This window comes from Tetrao urogallus, assembly GCF_951394365.1.
Source record: "Tetrao urogallus genome assembly, chromosome: 1".
Taxonomy (NCBI): Eukaryota; Metazoa; Chordata; class Aves; order Galliformes; family Phasianidae; genus Tetrao; species Tetrao urogallus.
In genome coordinates, this window is record NC_136813.1 from 22,336,166 (window position 1) to 22,360,223 (window position 24,058).

At 40.2% G+C, this 24,058-nt stretch overlaps 1 protein-coding gene and 1 pseudogene across 2 annotated transcripts; one reads left to right on the forward strand and one right to left on the reverse strand.

The window, feature by feature from the left end:
- Positions 1-2,012: 2,012 nt before the first annotated feature.
- RFC3 (replication factor C subunit 3) lies at positions 2,013-13,322 on the forward strand (the record flags this gene model as incomplete). Its single annotated transcript, XM_079535477.1, has 9 exons — positions 2,013-2,099; positions 3,611-3,748; positions 4,654-4,721; positions 7,561-7,658; positions 9,099-9,280; positions 9,520-9,656; positions 9,766-9,864; positions 11,036-11,105; positions 13,131-13,322. The coding sequence occupies 9 exons, from the start codon at positions 2,013-2,015 to the stop codon at positions 13,320-13,322; spliced, it is 1,071 nt and encodes a 356-aa protein (XP_079391603.1).
- An 8,516-nt stretch (positions 13,323-21,838) lies between these two features.
- On the reverse strand, positions 21,839-23,471 carry LOC306945352 (annotated as a pseudogene). Its single transcript has 2 exons — positions 23,457-23,471; positions 21,839-22,492 (listed from the first exon to the last, which is right to left on the reverse strand). The product of its transcript is annotated as an uncharacterized misc_RNA (transcript).
- Positions 23,472-24,058: the final 587 nt, after the last annotated feature.

The window sequence follows — 24,058 nt, forward strand, 5'->3', positions numbered from 1 at the left end:
CTAGTAGGGGGCTCAGAATGCCATATGTAATTAAAATCTCTATTTCAAGATACATTCCCTAGTTTATTCACGCAGAGAAGTCATTTTACCTCTTGAACTTTATGCTGGACTGAACAAAATGAGTGAAAATGTATTATTACAGTCCTTACATTTGAGTGAATTGTGGCTGCAACTGAAATTACCACAATCTCCTGTATCCTTCACATTAATTTATTTGTAATGCACATGGTCAAACCATTCCATTTTGGATATTTACTTCTTTTTGTTTAGATTTATAGTGAAGTTGAAAAATTAATGAAGTAGAAAATCAAAGCTTTCTAGGGCACTTTAATCTATTAAAAGGTACCACAACTGCAATGCTTCATGCAGACCCAGGTTTTAAAATGGTAAGATATTTACTTAGCAAAACAATTTTGTTCATCTGTTTAATTACTTTGTAAGGCAAGGAATAATTTAACTGAAAACATAAGTGTAGGCCCATACATTACTGAGGCAGCACAAAATTGCCAACATTTTCTCCTTGGGAAAAACATGAGATCCTAAGGAAATTTAATGACCTAACAGTAAAAAGAGCTTAAGGCTTTTAAGAGCTGTTAGATTTCTTCAGTTCTGCTCGATCTCATTGAGCGCTGAAAGTATCGAAAGCCTGCTGGGTGGCATCCTACCTGTTTAAGCTTGATCTCATTCAAAGAAGATTTGGTTTTGCTGATACTTTCAAAAGCCTGGAGTCTGACAAAGCACTTGAGAGAAGGTGGAAGGCATTTGTAAACACAAAGTACCTCTGGGGGCTGGAAACACTCAGAGGGTTATTATAAGGAGTTCTGTCAGAGATTGCAATTAAGTCTAGCGCAACACTGATAGACAAAAGAGTAGCACATCAATCAGAAATTATTAAAAGCCAGGTAAATGAACAGAGGATCTGAAAAAGCTTGTAAAGGCGAGTCATAAATGTGACTAACAAAAGAGACAAAGGAAAATAAGCACTCATGGACAAATTTAGAGATTACTCTGAGAAACAGATGGTAGAGGAGAGCCACATGAGAAACACTGTAGACTGCAAAATGTAAATTTAGAAAGCAGCAGAGGAACAGGTCATGCTGTGGTGGTGGGCAGAGCAAAGGGATTCAAAGGTACACACAGCCTGGTGCTTCCACAGGCACAATCACGTATAAGGACGGTGCTGGCCAAGCAGTACAAGGTGAATTTGCTCATTCAAGGCAATCTGCAAATAAAACTGATTTGCAAGCATCTGGAAGAGTACACAACATGACTTTTCCAAAGAAACAGGCCGTGTTACTTGTTGATGTGCTCTCTTTACCCCCACTAGATTGATGAGACCTTTAGGAGTAACATGAATGTCTGGGAAAACAAAGCTATTACCTACATTATGGCTTTCTGACTGAGAATAAATGTGAACACAGAACTGATAAAATTGGAAGTCACATGAACTCTTAAGCATACGTATATATATATATATATATATATACACTTTTTTTTTTTCCTTCCAAAAATGATGTATAGCATTATGCTGACACACTTTAGCTTGTTCATTAGGGCAGAAAGAAGCGTCAGGGCAGGGCAGGCTGATGGGAGGCCTGGTGGCGGCCGCAGCTCCTCACAAGGAGCGGAGGGGCAGCGCTGAGCTCCCCTCTGTGTGACAGCGACAGGGCCCGAAGGAACGGCATGGAGCTGCGTCAGGGGAGGGCGGCTGGGGGGGAGGAAAAGGGTCTGCGCCAGAGGGCGGTGGGCATGGAACAGCCCGCACAGGGCTGAGGGCACGGCCACGAGTGTCGGAGCTCAAGGAGCGCTTGGACACTCTCAGACATCGGGATCGGATGTTGGACAGTGGTGTGGAGCCAGGGCTTGGAATCGCGGAGAGGGGGGGGATGAGGCGGGAGAAGAAAGCGCTGCCCGCCGCGGTATGTCCTCGGCGGCTGCCGTAGCTGCCGCTCCTCCCACCGGTAGCAGCCGGGGCTGCGCGGAGCGGTGGAACGGCGCGCTTTTCAACCGCCATGAGCCTGTGGGTGGACAAGTACCGGCCCAGCGCCCTCAGCCGTCTGGACTTCCACCGCGAGCAGGCGGCGCAGCTCCGCAGCCTGGTGAGGGGTCCGGCCGTGCCCTTAAGGACCCAATTGTGCGGGTTGGCCTTGCAGGGGTCGTGGCAAGGGGGTGAGCAACGTGAGGTGGGGTTGGAACGAGGTGCCGGCGGGCTGGCGTTGCCCGTGTTGTACGTGGGAGGGGTCGATGGTTTTGAGAGCGGGGCTTGTCTTCTTTAGCTGACATTAGGCGGAGGTCTGAAGCGAGCCTCGATGATACCTGGGGCTGTGAAGTTGTGAGGGTTCAGGGAGGCAATCGAGGTCAGGCTGGAGCGGCTCTGAGCACCTGATGGAGCTGAGTGCGTGTATGTATTACACCTTAGTCTAAGCTTTGTCTTCTTCCTTTTCCTTGTACGTGGATGCCCCCTTCTCGAAGGCATTCGAGGCCAGGCTGGATGCAGCTGTTAGCGCCCTGGTTTAGAAGGAGGCGTCCCTGCCTATAGTGGGGGGTTGGAACTCGATGATCTTCACAGAATCAGAGTGGCCAGGCTTGGAAGGGACTTTAAGGGTTGTGAATCTCCAACCCCCCTGCCACATGCAGGGCCATCAACTTCCCCATTTAATACTAGACCAGGCTGCCCAGAGCCCCATCCAATCTGGCCTTGAACACCTCCGCGGATGGGGCATCCACAACCTCTCTGGGCACCCTTCCAACCCAAACCATTCTGTGATTCTATGTTTATTGCGGTAATGGCATCAAGCTGTGTCAGGGGAGGTTCAAATTGGATGTTAGGAAAATATTCTCAGAATGAGTGGTGAGGTATTGGTGCGGGGAAGTGGTGGAGTCACCCTCCCTAAGGTGTTTGAGAACCATGTGGATGTGGCACTGAGGGCCATGGTTTAGTATGCATGGTGGTGGGGGGCTGGTGATTGGATCGGGTGATTTTTAGATGATGATCAAAATGATTGTCAGGATGTTCTTGACCTTTTCCAACTGTTATGAATCTAGATTCCTTTTTGTTTGTTTGTTTTTTGTTTGTTTTTGAGATTTATAGCTAAATGGGGCTATACATTGTCTTGATGGGAAAATGTTCCAGAGAAAATATTATTGCAGGAAAGGAGTTAAGTTCTTAATGAATTAAGACTGAGTTGTACAAGAAAAACAATGACATGTGAACTTGTGTGACAGTGGACTGTATGACAATTCTTTTTACGAGGGCGGGTAGCAATATGTCAAGGGGGAATGGTTTTAAACTGGGACAGGAGAGGTTTAGGTTAGGTATCAGGAGGAATTTTTTCACACAGAGGGTGGTGACGCACTGGAACAGGTTGCCCAAGGAGGTTGTGGATGCCCCATGCCTGGAGGCATTCAAGGCCAGGCTGGATGTGGCTCTGGGCAGCCTGGTCTGGTGGTTGGTAACCCTGCACGTGGTAGGGAAATTGAAACTAGATGGTCATCGTGGTCCTTTTCAACCCAGGCTGTTCTGTGATTCTATGAATGCATATACAAATGTTCTCTTGCAACTTAAGGAAAATACCATTGAAACTAATGGATCTTATTGCTTTGTGTTCAGGTTCAGTGTGGTGACTTCCCTCATCTGTTGGTGTATGGGCCATCAGGAGCTGGGAAGAAGACAAGGATAATGTGTTTGTTAAGAGAATTATATGGTGCAGGTGTGGAGAAACTGAGGATTGAGCATCAGAGTATAACGGTAGAAAAAAAAATTCTCCTCTCCTGCTAAGCACTGCAGATATTTGTATACTGTCACATTACTTTTGTGAGACATCTATATTTATATGCATTTATATATATATATATATATATATATATATATATATATATATATATATATATATATATATATATATATATATATATATATATATTTTTTTTTTTTTTTCTGTATTCGGTATCTTTTAGCTTGTTTATGCAATTAATTATACTTGTTTGGTTACTTGAATAGATAACTTTTACCACTGTTAATGGATATTCTTGTTGCTTAGGTGTTTGTGGATGGGTGTGATTTGTTTTTATTTCTTATACCAGTTTGAACAATAGTGTATATAATAGACTAGTAGAGAATTTCAATTTTCTGTAAAGGTAACCCTTAATTTTCAAATTGTAAGCGTTGATTTTCTCATACCTGCAATTTATAACTTCTGTTCTCATTCCCAAAATGACAATTTCAGCATTCATTTGTTTAAGCAGTTGTGGTTTTTTTTTTTTCAATCTGCCTTGGTTTTAGGCATTTAATACAACCTTCTAGTAGTAACTAATTATCTACTCAAAATCCTTATTATGGAAAACTTAACCAGTAAGGAATTACCAAATCCTACTTATAGGTTGTTGTGAAGGAAAAAAAAAATCAATAGTGGAACAAATATAATACCTGGATGATGCAGTAATGGGAGCTGCATGTTGCTATAATTACTGTTCTACTGGCTGGATGATGCATCAGTGCTCCTTTTCTCCTCTATCTCCTCCTGGGGTAGGAGATGCATAGGAGCAGTGTCTTAGTGTTCGTTTGATCTGAGACTTAACAATTTCTAATCTGCGAGATTTCTTTTCTTGAAGAGTTCTTTGGATACTAATTTATTATGGTTGCTCTCTACATAGGCACCTTCTAAAAAGAAAATTGAAATTAGCACGATTGCAAGTAATTACCACCTTGAAGTTAACCCGAGGTAAGTATACCCTAAAAAGAAGTCCCGCATGCAGTGTGATCGGTATCTTACATTTGAAGTGGTTTTGAGATGAGTATATAAGGGCCTGACTGCTCAATCTATTGCCTGAGCAAATTAGATAATGATTTGAAGTTTGGGTTGCAAATAAGGGTAGGGAAAGGAGTTTTAATTAAACAGCTCTGAGTGAGTAGAGAACTTGGATTTCTGTGTATTTAGCAGTAATGTTCTGCTTAACTACCCACATAAGTGTGCAGAGGACTCACTACCCAGGAAAAATTCTAGTTTACTCATTCATGTTGCAACCAGAAACTTCTGTTTGAACCAGTGATCCTAGGTCATTACTTCTGTCACATATACAAAAATAAAGTGACTTGAAAGCAAGGTTTACCCTGTAAGTCCTAAAATGGTATGGAGCAGAGAGGTGAATTTTTCCCCTTTTTAAAAGAAAAACAGTAGTAACAACAGAAATGCTCACAAAATACTGGGAGTCCTGTTGTGAAGTAGATAAGTTGTTGAGTTAAATATCAGGAGCTATAATGCTGTGCTGTACGCCTTCTTTGACAGTAGTGGAATTGCTGGTGACAGTAGCCCAAAGTAATACTTACATTTACCTGAAGCTCATTAATGTTGCTTTAAATCACAGGACAGTAAATGTCTGTATGCAGCAGTAGGCTTTGCTTATGGTAGCTTTGTTTCCAGAGTTGAAACTCTAAAACTGTGTCTATCCTGAAGTAATTTCTAGCATTGTGCTAATTACTAAATGTTTTCTCGTGTTGCTTTACTTTTTCAAAGTAGTTTTCACATGTGTTCCTTTAAAAACTTGTGCTGCTCTTAGTCTCTGTGTATTGATCAGTGAGTATCTGCTGGTGTTCACTTCAAACAAGTGAAGTTAAGGCTTTTGCTAATGAACTGTATACACAAGAATAAACAAAAATAAATGTTACTTTGGTGATATGAGAGATGTCTTCTGATCTGTTTAACCAAATACTACAAATGCTCGTTACTTTCTAGAGTAATTTCAATTTGAAACATCATAATAAATGTGTGTTATTTATATTTAAAAAATCCTAAAATTGTGAAATTGCTGCATTATATACAATGACTGAGTTGTAAGAGTTAATGGATGGACTTGAAGTGATTGAACAGTTGCCACGTTTATGTCTGACTAGCCAGTGAACCTGTGTGCGTTGTCTTCATGCTTATCAGTTTGGTCTGCGAATTTTGACTGATTTATAATACTGTGAAATTGTGTAGTGTGTCTTTTGTAACATGATAAATGGCTATCAGGGAAAGGAAATTAGCTTCTGGAAAAGGGTAGGATACTACAGACACTGAGTTCATTATGGAACTTTGTTAGGCAGAACCATTCTTTTTTCATCCAAAAGGAAACTGTCATCTTAATTCCAAAGCCTTGTCTGGTGGTTGCTTGAGCAGTAGTTATTTGAGTAGTTATTTGAGCTGGATGCGTTCAAGGCCAGGCTGGATGTGGCTCTGGGCAGCCTGGTCTGGTGGTTGGTGACCCTGCACACAGCAGGGGGGTTGAAACTAGATGATCACTGTGGTTGTTTTCAACCCAGGCCATTCTATGATTCTATAAAATAGATACCCCTGAGTAACTTGGAAGTGAAAGAAAAAGGAACAGTGAAAAGTATGTTTGTGGGTGAAGTTAGCTTTTTTTGCATATTGTTTTCCTGGATTATTTGTTCTGATTGCATAGTATCAATGATAGTCTTTCAGTATGAAATTATGACCTTGGATTCTTTGTTACTGCAGAAAGCACTTCAAGTGCTAGGAAAGTATTTTTAAAAACTCTCATTCCAAAAGCTGGTGTAACTCATAGAGTAGAATTAGTGTAAGTGTTGGTGTTTTTGCTTTTTTCCCTCTGTAATTGCAGATCAGATTCTGAAAGAAACATCTCTAGGACTGAGTAGGCACCTCAGTCAGAATCAGCATAATGTGTTCAGCAGGTTGTGAACTGCTGAACTAAGATGATATGCTGCTTCTGCCTATTCTGCTGCCTGCTCCTTGGCAAGAAAAGGAAAGGTCTGGTTGAGCGGTGACTTGAGCAGGACAAACAAATGCTTTCTTCATTTGCTTGACAGTGAAATGTTGCAGAGCTGCTTCCTCTTTCCTTTGCTGTTTCAGTAATCTAGCTTGCAAGTCAGCCCCCAGTGACTGTGGTATCTAGCTGACCTAGATACAACCTAGGGACCAAGAAAGCTGCTTAGTGCCACTGTGGGTGATAGTATGGAGAAGAACTAGGAAGATCACCTTATATTTCCTGATATTTTCCTGACTTTAAGAGAAACAAACTAACCACCTGTGCAATATCTGTCTTTCATTAGTAACTTCTTAGAACTTCAGTGTGCCTTTCATTCAACTTTACATTCGCATGTAATTCTAAGGGAAAATGCACTTAAATCAGTCCTTTGAGTTAGTCACCATTCCCTGTGGTTAGACTTACTTTTTCTTGCTGTAATCATGGGCAAAAACCTTCACAGTAAATATCTGTCCAAACTGCAAGCGATAAAACTTGATTTTTTCATACCAGGAAAAAAGTTTTGTTTTAATGAGCTGATTAAAATCATCTGACAGCAGTTTTGCCACTTTCCAAAACAGTGCAGCTAATCCAGCTGTGCCTTCATAAGCTCTGAGATTTTTATTACTAGGAAGGTAACTTTCATAAGATGTGTTTTGAGGTTAATTCTAACCTTGATATCTTCTGAAATATTTTGTCATTGTTGTCAGTTGGTTGACCAAGGGGCTACTTAAAGACCATAGTTTTTATATGTTGTATAAAGTTGTTGTTCTAAAAGTTCTATTTGAACTCTTAATATAGTGATGCTGGAAATAATGACCGTGTAGTGATTCAGGAACTCTTGAAGACAGTAGCACAATCCCAGCAACTTGAAACAAGTACTCAACGAGACTTTAAAGGTGAGTAAAAGCAGTTAAACCCAGTCCAAGTACTAATTAAACTTTTAAAAAAGATTTCAGGTGATTGTTTTGTGTGTACATGTGTCTTGTATGTGAATACAAGTAAGCCTCTGTCAAGTAAACCAAGTTAGCATTTTTCTTTTTCTGTGAAAAGTTTGTGGTTGAATACTCAATATGAGGTTGTATCTTGTGTTGTTTCTAAGGAAGACTGGATGTAGCTGAATGACAATGGCTGGGCAAATGGAATTGGGATTCCCACTGTTTTCTTTCAAGTCTACCACTTAAATGCACTGTAACTTACTTTGGTGATCTACAGTAGTTATTGAGTTATTGATGCTTAATATTAAATTGAGGGGCAGGAAAGCATTAAACTGAGACAGAGGAGGTTTAAGTTAGGTATCAGGAGGAAGTTTTTCACACAGAGGGTGGTGACACACTGGAACAGGTTGCCCAAGAAGGTTGTGGATGCCCCATCCCTGGAGGCATTCAAGGCCAGGCTGGATGTGGCTCTGGCAGCCTGGTCTGGTGGTTGGTGACCCTGCACATGGTGGGGGGGGCTGAAACTTTGTGGTTCTTTTCAACCCAGGCTATTCTATGATTATGTAAATGGTGCTGTGTTGAGTTAGTTGCTTATTTGGAGGATGAGGTGCCTTGAGCTGCACTGAGCAGAAGGTTCATAAGCATTTTATCTGCAATGTACAGCAGGATTCTGAGTAAGAAAATGAAGATGGCTTTCGTTGAGTCTTTTAAGACACTTGTTTCTACAACTGATTTATTTTTTCTCTTCTTGAATAAATTAAGAGCAGAACTAGAACTATATAATAAGAAATTGAAGGAGAGAGGAAATCTTGAGGAAAAAAATAATTGACAATGGTCTTGAACTTTGATGTTTTAGTAATTTCATGTCAGACATCTCCTGATTGTTCCAAAGCACTTTTGAAATGTTTTTCTCTTTCCTTGAAATACCATGAAATACCTGCAGCTACTATAACACAACAGCTGTCTGTCACTCCTTTGCTAAGATAAAACATCAGCTTTAAATATAAAATATACTGGGGGGAGTCTTCAGGAAACGTGTGCATTTTTGCTGTGACCTTATGCCATAAATGCTTTTTGTGTTTCTTACATAGAATTCCTCTAAAAAGTTATTGTACTTGTTATCAGGGTGAAAGCTTCTACACCTACCTGAATTACTTCTTGGCACTGAAGTGTTGCAACCCTGCTCTGAAGAAAATTCTATTATGTGGGCATAGAATATGAGGGAGAAGCAGATTACACAGTCAAAAAAGCACACAGATTGTCTTACTATTGCTTTGGTTTCGTGTGTGTGGAACTGCGCTACCTCTTTGCTGCTTGTGTGATTCATTTAAGCATTATCACTTTGACATAAAAGTACACCTTTTATTAAGGAGTTCAGTATGCTTCTTTTTGCTTTTTCAGTGGTGCTGTTAACAGAAGTCGACAAGCTCACTAAAGATGCCCAGCACGCTTTGCGAAGAACAATGGAGAAGTACATGGCAACCTGCAGACTGATCCTGTGCTGCAACTCCATATCAAAAATTATAGGACCTATTCAAAGCAGGTGCCTGACAGTACGAGTGCCTGCTCCCAGCATTGAAGATGTACGTTGGAACAGAAGCAGAAATCAGTCCTTTAAAACTTCTTACTAGATAAGTTCTTGTTGTGGGCTTAGGTGATATTTTATTTCCACAGAGTAACCTCGTTTTTAGTGGTGGGTGACTTGTCAAGCGTGTTTCATGATAGCTCAGCCCAGCTCTGCTTTAGAAATATTTCAAGTAGGAGAATCTGTAGGTGCTAAACTGTTTGCTAAATGTCACACTTCATGCTGTTTCCCATCTAGATCTGTCATGTGTTGTCCAGTGTGTGTAAGAAAGAGGGCCTGACTCTTCCTCAGGAACTGGCTCAAAGGCTTGCAGAGAAATCTGGCAGGAATCTTCGGAAAGCACTACTTATGTGCGAGTCTTGCAGAGTACAACAGTAAGTGGCTGCTAATAAGTAATTCAACCTATGCTTTTAGGCATATGAATCAATTTGCGTATCGTTGTTAGACCAGATGACAAAGTTTGCTTTATTACCTTCAATGTAGGTATCCTTTCAGTGCTGATCAAGACATTCCTGAGATGGACTGGGAAATTTATCTGAGGGAAACTGCAAATGCTATTGTCAGTCAACAGACACCACAGAGGTAGATAAATATAGCTACAAATTGCACTTGTTTGTTTGCTTTATGCTGAATGCTAAAGATGCTGTGTTTTTTAGGTATTGCGTTTCTTGTAATCTGTAATTTTTTGGCATTTCACTAGACTTTGTAATTTAGTAGATAAATATACAAGATAACAAACAGCCTGCATGAAAGCGTAGTAAGTCTCTGCTATGCTATTTATGTATTATTAGTGAGACTTGTTTTGGAATGCTATATCCATTTCTAAGTATTGCACTGGAAAGTTTTAAGTGAATGTTGGAGTTTGCGGAAGTTGGACAAAAATGCTCAGAGAATAGATAGCATTACTTCTATGAAAAGAATGATATTTAGAGAGTGGGAAGATACAGAAAGACTTGAAAGGAAGAAAGGAATAGCCCTTCTGATTGTCATTGCTCATAAATAATAAATAAAGAGTGTGAATTACAGTAATCTGAGGCATCAGAGATGGATTGTCTTGAATGTTCGTGAGTTTTTAGGTCTCTTAACTATATTCAGTTCTTTGGTTAAATTGAAGTGATTTCTTGATTGCTTCAGTCTGGTGGTGAAGTATCACTTTATCTGCATCTTCTGTGCAATTTGTTGTAGCTTTGTATTCAAAAGTGAACATAAGCTTAGTTGAGTGCTATGCTGTTTGCTTTCTTTTTATTTTTCAATATTTAAAGCTTTTGTTTCATCACCTCTGTCATAATATGATTCTGTGAAGTAACTTCATGTGAAATAATAAATCAGTGATTTCTCTTTCAAGAACAGTGTGGGGTGCCCTCTACATTAGTCCAACTCATGTCTTGTACATGTAGAATCTTTTGTAGTCTTCTACTGATATTAAATGTAAATAATAAGAATTTAGATGGAAAGTAGAATTAAAGGAAACAAATTCTGATAGCCTTTTAGCTTCGAAGTTAGCTGTAAATTACAAAAGCATGTAAATATGCTGTATGTATTATACTTTATTGTTTTGAACAGAAGGTGATATGTATTATTTGAGTTGAAACTATCCAAGATGCAATGCTTCTGGTTTTAGAATCTACAAGACAAGAACCCTCTACCTGGTTTGCTTTTTTTTTTTTTTTTCCTGTCCTGTGACATACTTCAAGTAGTGAAAATGAGTATGCCTTGTGGATATACATCTGATATTTCATGGTCTCTCCTGCAGACTTCTAGAGGTTCGTGGACGGCTCTATGAACTCCTAACACACTGCATTCCTCCTGAGGTTATAATGAAGGTATTCTAACTCTTAACTGTAGTACAGATATTAACACTGATAATCTTAATTAAAAAAAAAAAAAAACAAAAATGGAAATCAAAATCATCCAGATGTTGAAGAAAACCTTTGTCCTTTCCAAGTGGATGTGAGTGACTTTATGATGCTTTTGTGTTTCTTTCTCCTAAGTAACCAAAATAGTCCAAGTCATTGCTTTGAAGCACTGGCTGAAGACCTTGTTCCTGCACACACAGATGCATAACATTCAATTCTAATTATTCTGAATAGATCTACTGGACTGTTATGTTCATAGCTGCATACATTTGGATCCTGATTGAGTTGTGTAGCTTTTGAGGACAGAAAGATTCTGTTCTCTAACTTATAAATACACCAGATGTTTTCCTTCTCAGGCTTCCTTGTTTTGATGTCTCTGATTTACTAAAACTTACTGTGTCGTTGACAGCAAAGCTGAGTAAAAAAATGGAGGATACACTTTGTCCACCTCAAAATTTCTATGCTGTGTTTCTGTATTGAAGCACAGGCATACTTTATGGACTAAATTTGATCCAGTTTGTTCTTTTTGGTAAAAATGTTGTGAAATATTTAGAAGTTGCTATGTTTCCTTCATTGACATTCATGACTAGAGCAGCCAGTTTCTTCTTATCCAAAGAAAGTCAATCCACAAAAACCTCCCACTAAATGGGATGTGTACGTTCTTGTATTAGGGAGATGCTGGAAGAAAGGGTGGGAATAAGAAAAGGAGCAGCTCATGTTTTCAGCTACCCTAGCTGGACATTGTCTTGTAATCATGTCTAATAGCAATATGGGTTTTTTGGGTCGTTTTAACTGACTTCTGTGTTGTGATGGTCACAGTACTTATTTTGCTTTAATCATCCTTGCTGATAGTGGGCTAGTGCATCCTGCATTGTCCTCTCATTAGTGTACACTTTCAGCATAAAGACCATTCTTCCTTCCTCAACTTCAGATATGCTCATGATACTTCTTGCTTGATCCCAAGTTTTAATAGAGATTTGCAGAGATTTTCTTCCTTCTAGAAGTGCTTTTTTTTCTTCTCATGAGTGAAGTATTGCAAAGTATCTTGTGTCCATACAAGAACCTATACATAAGCTTTAAATAAGCTCTTACCTTACAGAGTGGCCTGGGTTGGAAGGGACCTTAAGGACTGTGAATCTCCAACCCCCTGCCACATGCAGGGCCACCAACCTCCCCATTTAATGCTAGACCAGGCTGCCCAGGGCCCCATCCAACCTGGCCTTGAACACCTCCAGGGACGGGGCATCCACAACCTCTCTGGGCAGCCTGTTCCAGCACCTCACCACTCTCTGGGTAAAGAACTTCCCCCTGACATCCAATCTAAATCTTCCCTCCTTCAATTTAAAACCATTTCCCCTTGTCCTGCAGTTATCAACCCCTTTCAGAGAGTTGACTCTCTTCCTGTTTGTAGGCTCCCTTTAGGTACTGAAAGGCTGCAGTGAGGTCACCTCACAGCCTTCTTTATTCAAGGCTGAACAAGCCCAGCTCCCTTAGCCTGTCTTCGTAGGGGAGGTGCTCCAGTCCCCTGATTATCTTTGTAAAACTTTATTTCGAGTAGGTTATTATTCTGTGTGACCAGTAAAATCATGAAGAGTGGAAATAGGAAATAAGCAATTTTAGCCAACTTTACCTATAATTCTACTGGTCATATGCCTGTATGCAAGTATATGTTGTAGTATTTGAAGATGATGTTAATTATTCATTTATTAATGCATGAGTAGTTAAATTATTTTTGTTTTCTCATCTAAGAGTATAATAGCTACCTGCTGCTTTGGTGTGAATTACTTATCCAGTAAGAATGCTGTGAAGAGACTCAGTTTCATAAATCTAGTTTCATTAGACATATGATGTAATAAAGATTCTTGAACATCTTTTCTGTTAGATTCCTGAATGAGCTGGTAGTTGTTGCTTGGCTATTTCTGGAAAACTGAGGTTATTCTCTTAACTAAAAATATAAAACTTATTAAATATTGCTTTGTTTTTGCCTTTTAGGGTCTCCTGACAGAACTTTTGAATAACTGTGATGGACAACTGAAAGGAGAAGTTGCACAGATGGCAGCCTTCTATGAACACCGCTTGCAACTGGGCAGCAAAGCCATTTATCATCTTGAAGCATTTGTAGCAAAGTTTATGGCAATTTACAAGAAATTTATGGAGGATGGACTAGATGACATGATGTTCTAAGCCCAGTACCTGTAGTTGTATACAAAATGTTGTATCATAGGTATGTCACGGTAGTTTTCTGCTGTCCATGTCTCTTGGCATGTGGGTCTAGTTCAAAGTCAAATACTTTATTTGATTATGGATATAAACCATGATGAACTAAAGAACAGTTTGGTTTTGGAAATCAGATGGATTGTTTAACAGCATCAGTAGATCTATGGAAAATACCTTGTGCTTTCAGAAAGACAATAGATTGCCTCTGAAGATGGATAAGATGGTGTCTACTTGTAGTATTTGTAAGCTTACATTAATAAAAGAGGACATGCTTTTTGTTTGTTTTTTTTTTTTTTTAATTGTTCAGGGCCGGAGCTGTTAGTAAGACATATATCCATGTTGTAAATGGCTGTTTGAACATGTATACATTTTGCCTACTCATATATCTCATTGTTTGCTTGTTTTGTTTCTTTGTTTTAGCCACAATGTTGTCAGTGATGTGGTGACACAATGTTTTCTGACTCTCATTTGTAAGCAGTTGTGTTGAAATTAGATGAGTAATACTTCTGTCTTGCTTGTAAATCAGTTGGGCAGCATCAAACTTTAAAAGGAACATGCCCGTATAAATTAAGACCACAAGCCAGCTGACACTTTCGTGTTAGTTCTAACACACATAACTGCTCAGGTAAAGATAATTCCTTTGACTGGTAATCAGTGGTAAGGTTTCAAATTTTAACAAGTATATCTTCTTAAGATGTGAAAGAAAAGAATGTGAACAACAGATTAAATGCTAAATTAGTGTTCTATGCCATGTAGGTGATTACCTTAAACTCTTAAACCAGGTATATGCATTCATTTACTTTGATGTAAACTGTCTTTCAGAAAAGTGGGGCAATACTCCCTAGTATAAGTCTTCAGGGAAACATCAAAGTAAAGGAAGCCACATCAATTTGTTCTGCAGGTCTTTCACATGTTATTTCTATGTACTGTGGGTTCCTTACTATTGACTAAATTAATGCTTTTTTTTGTCATTTTCACTTGTCTGATTAGACAACTGCTAGATACTTGGAAAAAATATTATATGGAAATTCCTAATCACCTCTCCTCATTCATAGTCTTTAGAAGCTTGAGCATTTATGTGTGTTCTGTTAATACACATTTTACCTTCCCGTTCAGTGCTAGCGTGCTTTATAATGAACTGGTTTTGTGACTGAGAAAGTCTGGAGGATGGACTTGGTCTTTACTCTTGTGCCACAAATCTACAGCACTGTGAGAATCCTAGAGATCCCAGAAAACTCATTCTGTTAATTCTGAAGTAAATTAGCAGAATCAATAATTGTGGAGATAAACGCTCAACTATTTTACGTGAGAGAGCATTGGACTGGGAAAGGGGGTGTAATTACAACGTGTACTAATTGCCTGCTCTTTCAGGAGGCCAGTCTGCACCCATTTTCAAAACCAACCATCACTTCCTTATTGCCTGCTGTAACTCAAGGAAGTCATGATAAGGCTAAGTGACACCATGTACAAATATTTGCTAGCTTCTACTTTTAATGCATTGTCTGTGGAAAGGGTATGAAAGGATATGAAAGGCATAATGACTTGGAAAACTTAGTGAACCTGCCTCTCTATTCCCATCCTGCTTTCTTTGAGTTCTGTTCTTCATCATTTATCTGTTCATGTGTTTTGAAATTGTATCATCTGTAGCTTAACATCCTGCTCTGTGACTCATTCTCATAAATTAAACAGGATCAGTATTCACACAGAGAAGAGAGAGAAAATGTGTCAGTTGGAGACAGTGGATTGTTGCTACAAAGGACCTCACCTGCTCAATGCAGAAGTTTAAAATCCCAACATGGCTGTGGCTGTGCTTCATCTACTTGAGTGGTTTCATTTTTGTTGTGCTCTACCTCACCTGGGATGAGTAATCAAGGATGGGGAAGAAAAAGGGTAATGATCAGTAGTGGAGCAAATGGCTGATGCTGTTTCAGGAAGCTGCTGTTTCTTTCTGTTGATCCTGCTTCTTCATGTGCCGTGGCCTGGAACACGCAAACTTAAGTATGCAGGCACAGAATCTCATAAGTCTACACATGTCTCCTACAGTGCCTATATGAGAAGAAGTGCATTTGTTTCCAGGACTGCTAGTAAGTGGTAGAATTCTTCAACACAAAAATTTTTCAATGTGCTTAGAGGTAGTCATCAAAACTGAATAGCGTGATTTGGAAGGGAAAGACGAGGATCATCAAATCCAACTTCTGGCTCCATGCAGCACCACCCAAAATCCAGACCCTATATCTGTGAGTGTTGTTCAAGTGCTCCTTGAACTCCAGCAGGTTTGGCACTGCTGCCCTGCAGAGCCTGTGTATCAGCAAGTGGGGTCGATGGGACTGTATGAGCAGATGGTTACCAGGAAAAAATGGAGACTTCTGCTGGTTTTTCCACTTACGGCGCTATCACGTGGTAGCCTAGTATGTCTACCACAGAAGCAGAACCTTTGTGGGGTGAGGAAGCATCTTGGTGTGGGTATTTCTGCCTCCTGTATTTGTGTAAATGCACAGCAGCTCTCTTCATGACAATGTATGCTGAGCAGTGCACTCCTGCTTCACACCTAGCAGGAGAGGCAGTCAGAAAGACTACTAAACTGAATAGCACAGGACTTGTAGGTGATGTTTCTTTGGCTGATTTCACCTTTTGAGATCTGCTTAGAGTTGCTTCTGAGTAGTGTGCTGAGAGGATTAGCCTTGCTTTCATCCATCATCACCTCCCGTTAGTTCAAAATGAGAACTGAAAACTGCTTCTATCCAGGTGGGACTTCAACTCTGCACAGCCTAAGAGGTTGCATAGGAGTCAGCTTCATTGCCAGCACAGGAAGTCAGAGGTGAAAGGTTTGTTTTATCAAAAAGATCAAGAAACCAAAGATGGTAACCACTTTAGTTAAACTTTCTCTGCAAGTAGGTAAGATAAATAAAAGTTCATTATCACAAATTTCCCTATTAGTGCAGGGAATTCAAGATTATTACAGTTCATTGATATAAAATAATAACTGCAATTTGTCTTGTTGGAAAGAACTCTGGTATGCCTGAGCAGTCTTTAATCCTTGCTTAATGCTTTGTGCCTGCACTTACAATTAGTGCTATATGGATTTATTGCATTGGATTTCAGTCAATGATCCGAAACAAAACCCAAATTGTAGCCCACTAAATAAAAGTTGTCTGAAGATGACAGTGAAATGTTCTTCTAGTTATTGAAATCACAGAACTGCAGAATGGTTGGGTTGGAAGAGACCTCAAAGATCTCCAATTCCTCTGCCACAGGCAGGTAGATTCAACTAGATTCAGTGCTTCTTTATTTTTTCATGTGGAGGGAAGGAAAGCAAGTATATAGGCATGCAAAAGGAATCAGCCTTTACTATCCATGTGCCCTGCAGACTAATCAGTAAATGGTATGTCATCTGAGTTATGTGTCAGGAATTGGATTCGCTTTGCAACATGATCAAGGAGTTTGCCATTAACTTCAATATATTGAAGAATTGACTCAGTTGTTTTTTTTTTGTCATCAAAACATCGAAATTGAAATAATTTTCTGTCCAAACTAATTAGGACAACCAAGCCTAACACATTTGGTATATATATATATATTTAAAGCAGTGGATGATTTTCTTACCTGAAAAATGAGCCAGTTAGCTATTAATCATGCTTATAACAGATTTTTCTTCTATGTTTGTGTACAGTGTGTGTTGAACTTCTGGAAGAAATGATATAATCTGTTTCAGAATCTCTTGAGCGAGGAAAAAATGGTATCAATTATTTGAGTTTTAGATAGTGTTTTAGTGGGGACTCAAGTATGAGTCAGACATAAGATAACACAAGTGAAAGAAGGCTGAAGGTCTTTACTGCTGCTTTTGTTGTCCAAATCAAACTGGTGCCACTGGCCTGTGTGCATTTCCCTGTGTGGAGGTGCTGGAACACCCCCCTATCCCTGCCCTAAAACACAGTATCTTCAGGTATCCCCAGTATTTATCTTCCTCCTCCCCAGAGCTCCAGGCTGCTGCGTGCAACAAAGCTCTCTGTTTTTCATCCAGCAGTGTCAGGGCCTCCTGCCATGGCACAGTCAGTGCTTCCCAAGCATGTTTTCAATTTCCTAGTGTACCTGCTGTAATTTGGAAGTCTGTGACACCCAATGAATGGATGTGGCTGTACTACAGCTTGATGTTGCAAATATAGACTTTCACCACGAGCCAACTGATGTTCAACTTTCAATACTGCGTTTACCATGTTCACATGAAATTATTTGTGGTGCCAAATTATGAAAGGGACACAGCACAGTCCTGGTCACAATTAGATGTTAAAGGTATATTAAAGTGCAAAAAACATTCTGAGAAATCTATGAAATATTTCCAGTAATTTTAGTCACTGGGAATTCTTTTGCAAAACATTGTTTACAATCTTGAGTGGGGAGGCAGGCAAGGAAATCAAAAACCCAAACAAAGAAGTCAGAAGGATGAAGCAGACAAGGGCAAGCCAGAGGAGGACAGGTACACTCATTAATTGTATTTACATTTCAGAGACGAGTTAGCTGCAGTGTTCTTAATCATATTCTACACTTGAGTTCCCTGCCACACATCGCGAATAATGCGCTTTGGTGAAAAGAATGAGTGACCCAATGGGTTTCTTCCATATTTAATTTAATGGGTGATCGTAATTTGAGAGGTCAGTATAAATGCCTATGGTAAATGACAATTTTAGTCCAGCAAACACTAATTAAGACAGAAATTAAGATGCTGACTAACGCACTTTTGGATATCATATATAACCTTGCAGGAGCTGATTAACTCAAATGGAACACCTCCTTAGGTGATAGCCACCAAATGATACTGGAATAGCTTTTAAAATTGAGAAGGATGAGGGAAAAGGATTTATGAAGCTCTTGGCTGAGTTTTCTCTGGAGAAAGAATCTTGATAATAAGTGGGATTAGCTCTTAGCCAATTAGCAGACAATTAGAGAAAAGACATTTACCCAGTGGGCAGAAGTCTTTTATGATAGGCTCATCCTCATCGAACCTGTTTATGCCAGAGGAAGATAAACAGTGCTTGCTCACAGTTTCTTAGCTCTAGGGATGTGCGCATCACTGGCTGCAGCCACCGTGCCAGCTTCACGGCATCTGCATTAAACACAATGTGACAGTGCTTAACATGAGAGCACAGAACTGAGGACCCCAGGGTGTACTCATGGATCCCAGTGTGTATATGGATGGTTTCCAAGGGGTCCACGGAAGATATTAGGATCATCATATGGAATGTATGTGGAGAAAATTGAGAAATCTCCCACACTTGGAAGTTTTTTAGGGAGCAGCAAATCAGAAGGAGCAAGGAGGCATTGGCTTTATCTGTAAAGGTGAAAATCATTGGTAGATCAAAGATGGTGTTAAGACTTGTTGAGTGTCCCTTGGGCAGGTGAATGGACATAAGCTTTGGTGTGGCAGATGCTCTAAAGAAGTATCCTCACAACTCAGAAGAGCTGAGTTGGTGTTGTGGCTTAACCCAGCAGGCAGCTGAGTTCAGAACTGAGATGCTCTGTGCTGGTTCAGTCTCCTCCCAGCTCCTTGTGCCCCTCACTTCTGACTGGCAGGGCAGTGTGAGGAGCTGAAATGTCCTTGGCTCTGTAAGCCCTGCTCAGCAATACCTAAGCATCACTGTGTTATCAACGTAATTCTCATCCTAAAACCAAAACATGGCCCCCTACCAGCTACTGGGAAGAAAATTATCTCTATCCCAGCCAAAACCATGAAAGCTAAGTTGCTGCTTCTTGTCTTTTTTCCTACTTAACAGTGACATTTTCTGCAAAATAGAGATATAGATGGCAGTGCTTTGCCAAAAGGTGTCTGGGGAAGAATATGTCTGGCTTTACTGTGGTTCACGTTCCTCTTTTCCATTCTTAGATCCTACATAGGATTCATCTTTCCTAACTGAAGCATCCAAGTCTGAGGCTAAGTTCTTCTCCAAACTCCTCCTGTCAGCAATAGACAGAGAAGAGCAGGAGCAGAACACGAGCTCTCTAACTCCAGCATTTACTCAAGGCATGTTTCAGGATTCATCCCCTAAAGGATATATTTCTTGCTGTTAATGCTGCAGGCAATTCAGAGCACAGAGCAAGCCTGAGGCCTAAACATGGCTGGAAAAATTGTACCCTTCAGTTTTAAAATCTAGCTCAGAAAAGCAAAGATTACAAGAGGAAGGTAAATGAAGACTAATCTCTGCTTAGGAGAGCAGTTGGAAGAGTTCCCATTCAGCCAAAGGCCAACATTTTCCTCATGTACCCATTAGCTCAAGGTGATATGGCTCTACTGTAGAAGTACCTGGCCTGGATCAAGAAGACCTGGGGTATCAGAATTAGGAGAAATCTGGTAGTGTCGTGAGCTGAAGTCATTGAGCTCCACTTGTTCAGTGAATACTGGAGCCAGCAAAACCCTTCAAAAGGGAATAGTGAGGATCAGTTAAAATAATTGGGTTGATTTCCAGAACAAATAAACACCAGGTGTGCTTGAGGACAGGGACTGGCAGCAATGATCAAATGTATTTTGCTGGTGTGTGCTCTGGGTTAGGAACCTGTTGAACAGCAGGAAAGGACACGACACAGAAGCTCAGACCTGCAATGTGCTGTTCCTGTTGTTTAGCACAACCTGAAGCTGCATTAAAAAAATAGTAAAACGTTATCAAGTCCTCTTTGGCATGGAAAAAGGCGTGAACTGAAGGCAACGGCCTAGTCAGATCAGAATGGCACCAGTGTTTTGTGACTGAGAAACTTTCACTTGCACAATGATGCTTACTCTTAGGGGTAAAAACAGAACACCACAGAAGCAGTGATTACTGATGGAGGATGCTGATTAGCTCCTCCAGCTTCCCCACCTGAAAACACAAGATGTATGATACAGCCAATGTGAACTCCATGGGAGGAAGTAGCAGAAATGTGATTACAGATATTACATCCAAACTGAATTAAAGCTGCATTAAAAAACCTCTCATTACTGTGCGGTCTCATGCTATTCTTAAAAAGATGACATGATCTGCTACTGACAGGCCCATAAATAATATACAGGGGCATACTTCCCATAAAACAGGTTTGATCACTGACTTGCTGATTCACAAATCCACATAAACCAGGGCAGAAAGTAGAATTATCAACAAATATCCCTGATGTAAATAATCATTAGCAAAGCAGCGATGTCACTTGGAATTCTTTTTTATTTCAAATATTTGGTTCACATTACCTTAAGCAACTTTAATGACGTCTGTTTCTTCATCTTTAAAAATCAGATAATGAATCTGAACTTCACTGCGAAAGGCAGACCTATACATAAAAGCATTGTTACTTCATGCTGGTTTTAACAAACCTGTTCTCAGTAGACCAATGGTCAGTGGGCCAGTTTTCTAGCTATGTTCTTTTATTCTACAGATTTGAATGGGTTATTAAATCCTTCTAACTCCTGTTTTTGCTGGCAGGGGGATAGCAATTCAAGCTCAAACATACATGTAGAGTTCACTCTTAAATCTGTTTTTAGAGGGTTTCATGCAGTGACATATATGGAGGCAAATATTTATCTGCTTTGTTGACTGTGATGGTTATGAGGCAATGAAAAAGACCTCTACTATGGCAGTGTCATGAGTTACTGTCCCTGTCACAAGGGCCCTACACATCCAGTAATTCCTGTAAAAGACTGCCTACCTGGTATAGCCAGAAGTTTTATATAAGATGACAAAGAGACCTGCAATAAAATAGTCCATCTTTCAATTACTTCCCGTGGTATGTTACAACAAGTGTCAGAGTACAGTAAATTTTGCCAGAACAAGCTGATGTGAATGATGATGTAGTTATAAATGGGTGTATGGGAACTGCTGAGTCACGGCCTGAACCTCTGATTAATCACCTGAGGCGAGCCATGAGTCAGCCAGAGGAGCACAGGTGAAGGCAATTCACCTGTGCTGCCGGAAGGGGTGGAGCCAGGCTCCACCCCTCCTAGACCTATTTAAGAGCTGGCTACCAGAGGGGAAGGATCTCTTCTGGAGATCCCCTCTCTTGGTGTCTTCTGGTGAGCTCAGCCGAAGGGTAAGCTCTTCCGCTTATTCTCTTTGTGATCATTGTCTACCTTGCTTGATTCTCTCGATTATATTGTGATTACAACATCTTGATATCTGTTGATTAAACAACTATATTGCAATTATAGCATCTTGATTATACAATGGGTAACAAAGACTTTTAATGCACACATAAAAAATAATCCAGCAATCCACTTCCAAATGTATTTTACCTATTTTAAAGCAGTAAAACACAGCTGGCAGCTGTTTTTTAAAGGGGATCAGTGTGCTAAAATGTGCTCAGTCAGAGGTAATAACACTAGGAAAAATATTTCAATAGAAATGTATTTTAAGAACAAAATCAAAGAAGAAAAGTTACAGAACCTGGGAATTTCAAACCAGACTCCTCCTCATACTCCCCCCTCTCCTCCAAAACAAACCCAGGGCTATAAAAAGCTTTAGGAAGGATTTTCAAAGGCACTGAGCTTTCAAAAGGCAGAAAACCCTGAAGTGCTCATTGTGCATTTCAATTGAGATGTTTCCCCAGATCTTCCACACTTCATTATTTTCTGCAATCACACACAAATTTGCATGGTCAATGTATGAATGAATAATAGCTAGGGAGGGTGATGTTCTATCAGCTCAGCCAAAATCCCTTCTTTAGAAACATGGTGATATCTCAGCCAAGTCTCATGAGGGCATCACTGCTGCCTGCTGTGTGTGGTCAGGCTGCACACATCGTGCTCTTTCTGCAGAGTGGCCTATCCTGAGGTTTGTGCAAGCTCCTTGTTTTGGTGATCATCTATTTTAAGTTGCTGTCTGACAGCTAATTCTTTCTGATACAAAATCAGATCACCCCTCTGCTGCAATCATGAATAGTATCTGCAGCCATAGGGAGCTGTGTAGTTGCTTGCCCTAATTCTGAATAGCAAATTCTGACAGCCTTGGATCGATGTGACGTGGGCAGCACAACTTTAACAAGCACTTCAAAAGCTGCTGCATTTTCAAAACTTAGGTTTCAGTGTAGAAAAAAGTTGGATATGTGTTTCAGAAAGCCACACTCTGTTTTTTTATTTCAGCTTTCTTTTTCCTGTTTAATTCATTCAACTGAGTGTTGTAATAGCTCTTCTCGATCAATCAAATTGAATACTGAGTGAAGTGATCCTGAGACACCATCTCAGAGATTTATCTGTCACCGTGCATGACAGCTTTTCTCCCCTCTGCAGGATGAGCTTTGTACTTTTCTGTGAGCCTCTCAAGCCCTATCCCACTTAAGGCAGGACTGGTTCAAAGCCAGCTGTATGTCCTCCTGAAAATTGATTTGTGTATTCCTTGCGCACCAGGAGGACCTGAGGAGCAAGAAGGAGGTGAAGGACTCCAAGGAACAAAGACATCTTGCTTTTCGAATCTCTGCTTGTGCTCTACTGCCCACACATATATCATTATCTGGCCTCCTATTCTCCAGATGCGAGCCATCTCCTTTATGGCTTGCATACACCTCTCTCCTGTTGAAAAATGGAGACTCACTAGAAGAGAAGAGATAAGGCGAAGAAGCATCCCTCAGGACACTAATGAATGCAGAGGTAAGGACAGGGACTGGCTCTGGCACTCTGGCAGCTGTTGGCTTGCACCACAGGAGCGGATCATTTATCTTCTGCTGTGTTCTGTGCTATTGTTATACTATCTCTAAGCTGTGACAGGAGTTCATAACACAACGACTTATTTTAAAAGCACATTAGAATTTAGAAATTCATTTCAGCATGTTGAAACAAGCAACATCTTTCAGATCAGCAGTAAACATCACAACAGCCACGTTTTCTCAGCACAAAATTACTGTCTGTAACTACTGTCTACTGCAGGTAGCAAAGCAACCTGCTGCTTTTTTATCCTTGCTTAATGCTCATCTATAACCTGAAAGAAGCACTTCTGACCAGGAAGCCATATATTGAGGCTACACATGGTTTTTGCAATAGCCAGGCTAGCGATTATGCTGATAATATCCATTTAAGTAAGGCTAAGTTAAACCTGCTTGCACACTTCTCCTCCTTTACTGACAGGCATCAAAAACAAAGAAGGTAAGGGTCCCTACTGGTTTTGGATACATCTTGATCATGAACGTACAAGTGAAAGACACTTGGCCAACAATTGTCTACTTCTGTAATCATCATGCATTTTTTCACAAAAACAAATAGCTAGGAAATCCCACTCTCACTGTGTAACCGTACACACAACACAAACATGCATGGCAAGATCACCTCATGGTTACAGTGGTGAAACTGAAGTTGCACATCTTTGCTGGAGCAAGAACTTAGTCTAGGGTTAACTCTAATTTGATAAAGTTTGTCCCGAATAAGGCAATTGGTCTTGTGTTTTGTCCAGAACTTGCCGGATGGCAGCTCTGCAGGTTGATATCTATCTGGTCTCAGACTGTGTAGTTGTGGAGTAGGTCACAGCAGGCGCTGAGGTTGGTCAGGTCCTGGTGCACAGGAGGGTCTTCAGCAACATCTCAGCTGTGCCAAATGAATTATGTCACATGAGACATGAGAGTCTGAAACAGAACATAAGAATCTGACATATGGAACAGTCTTAGAATAGTGATAGAAAGAAAAGGGCAAACATTAAAGACGCCGAGAAAAATAAAAAGCAATAGATGTAGACACATTTATCCAAACTTTTATGACTTTTATGTTC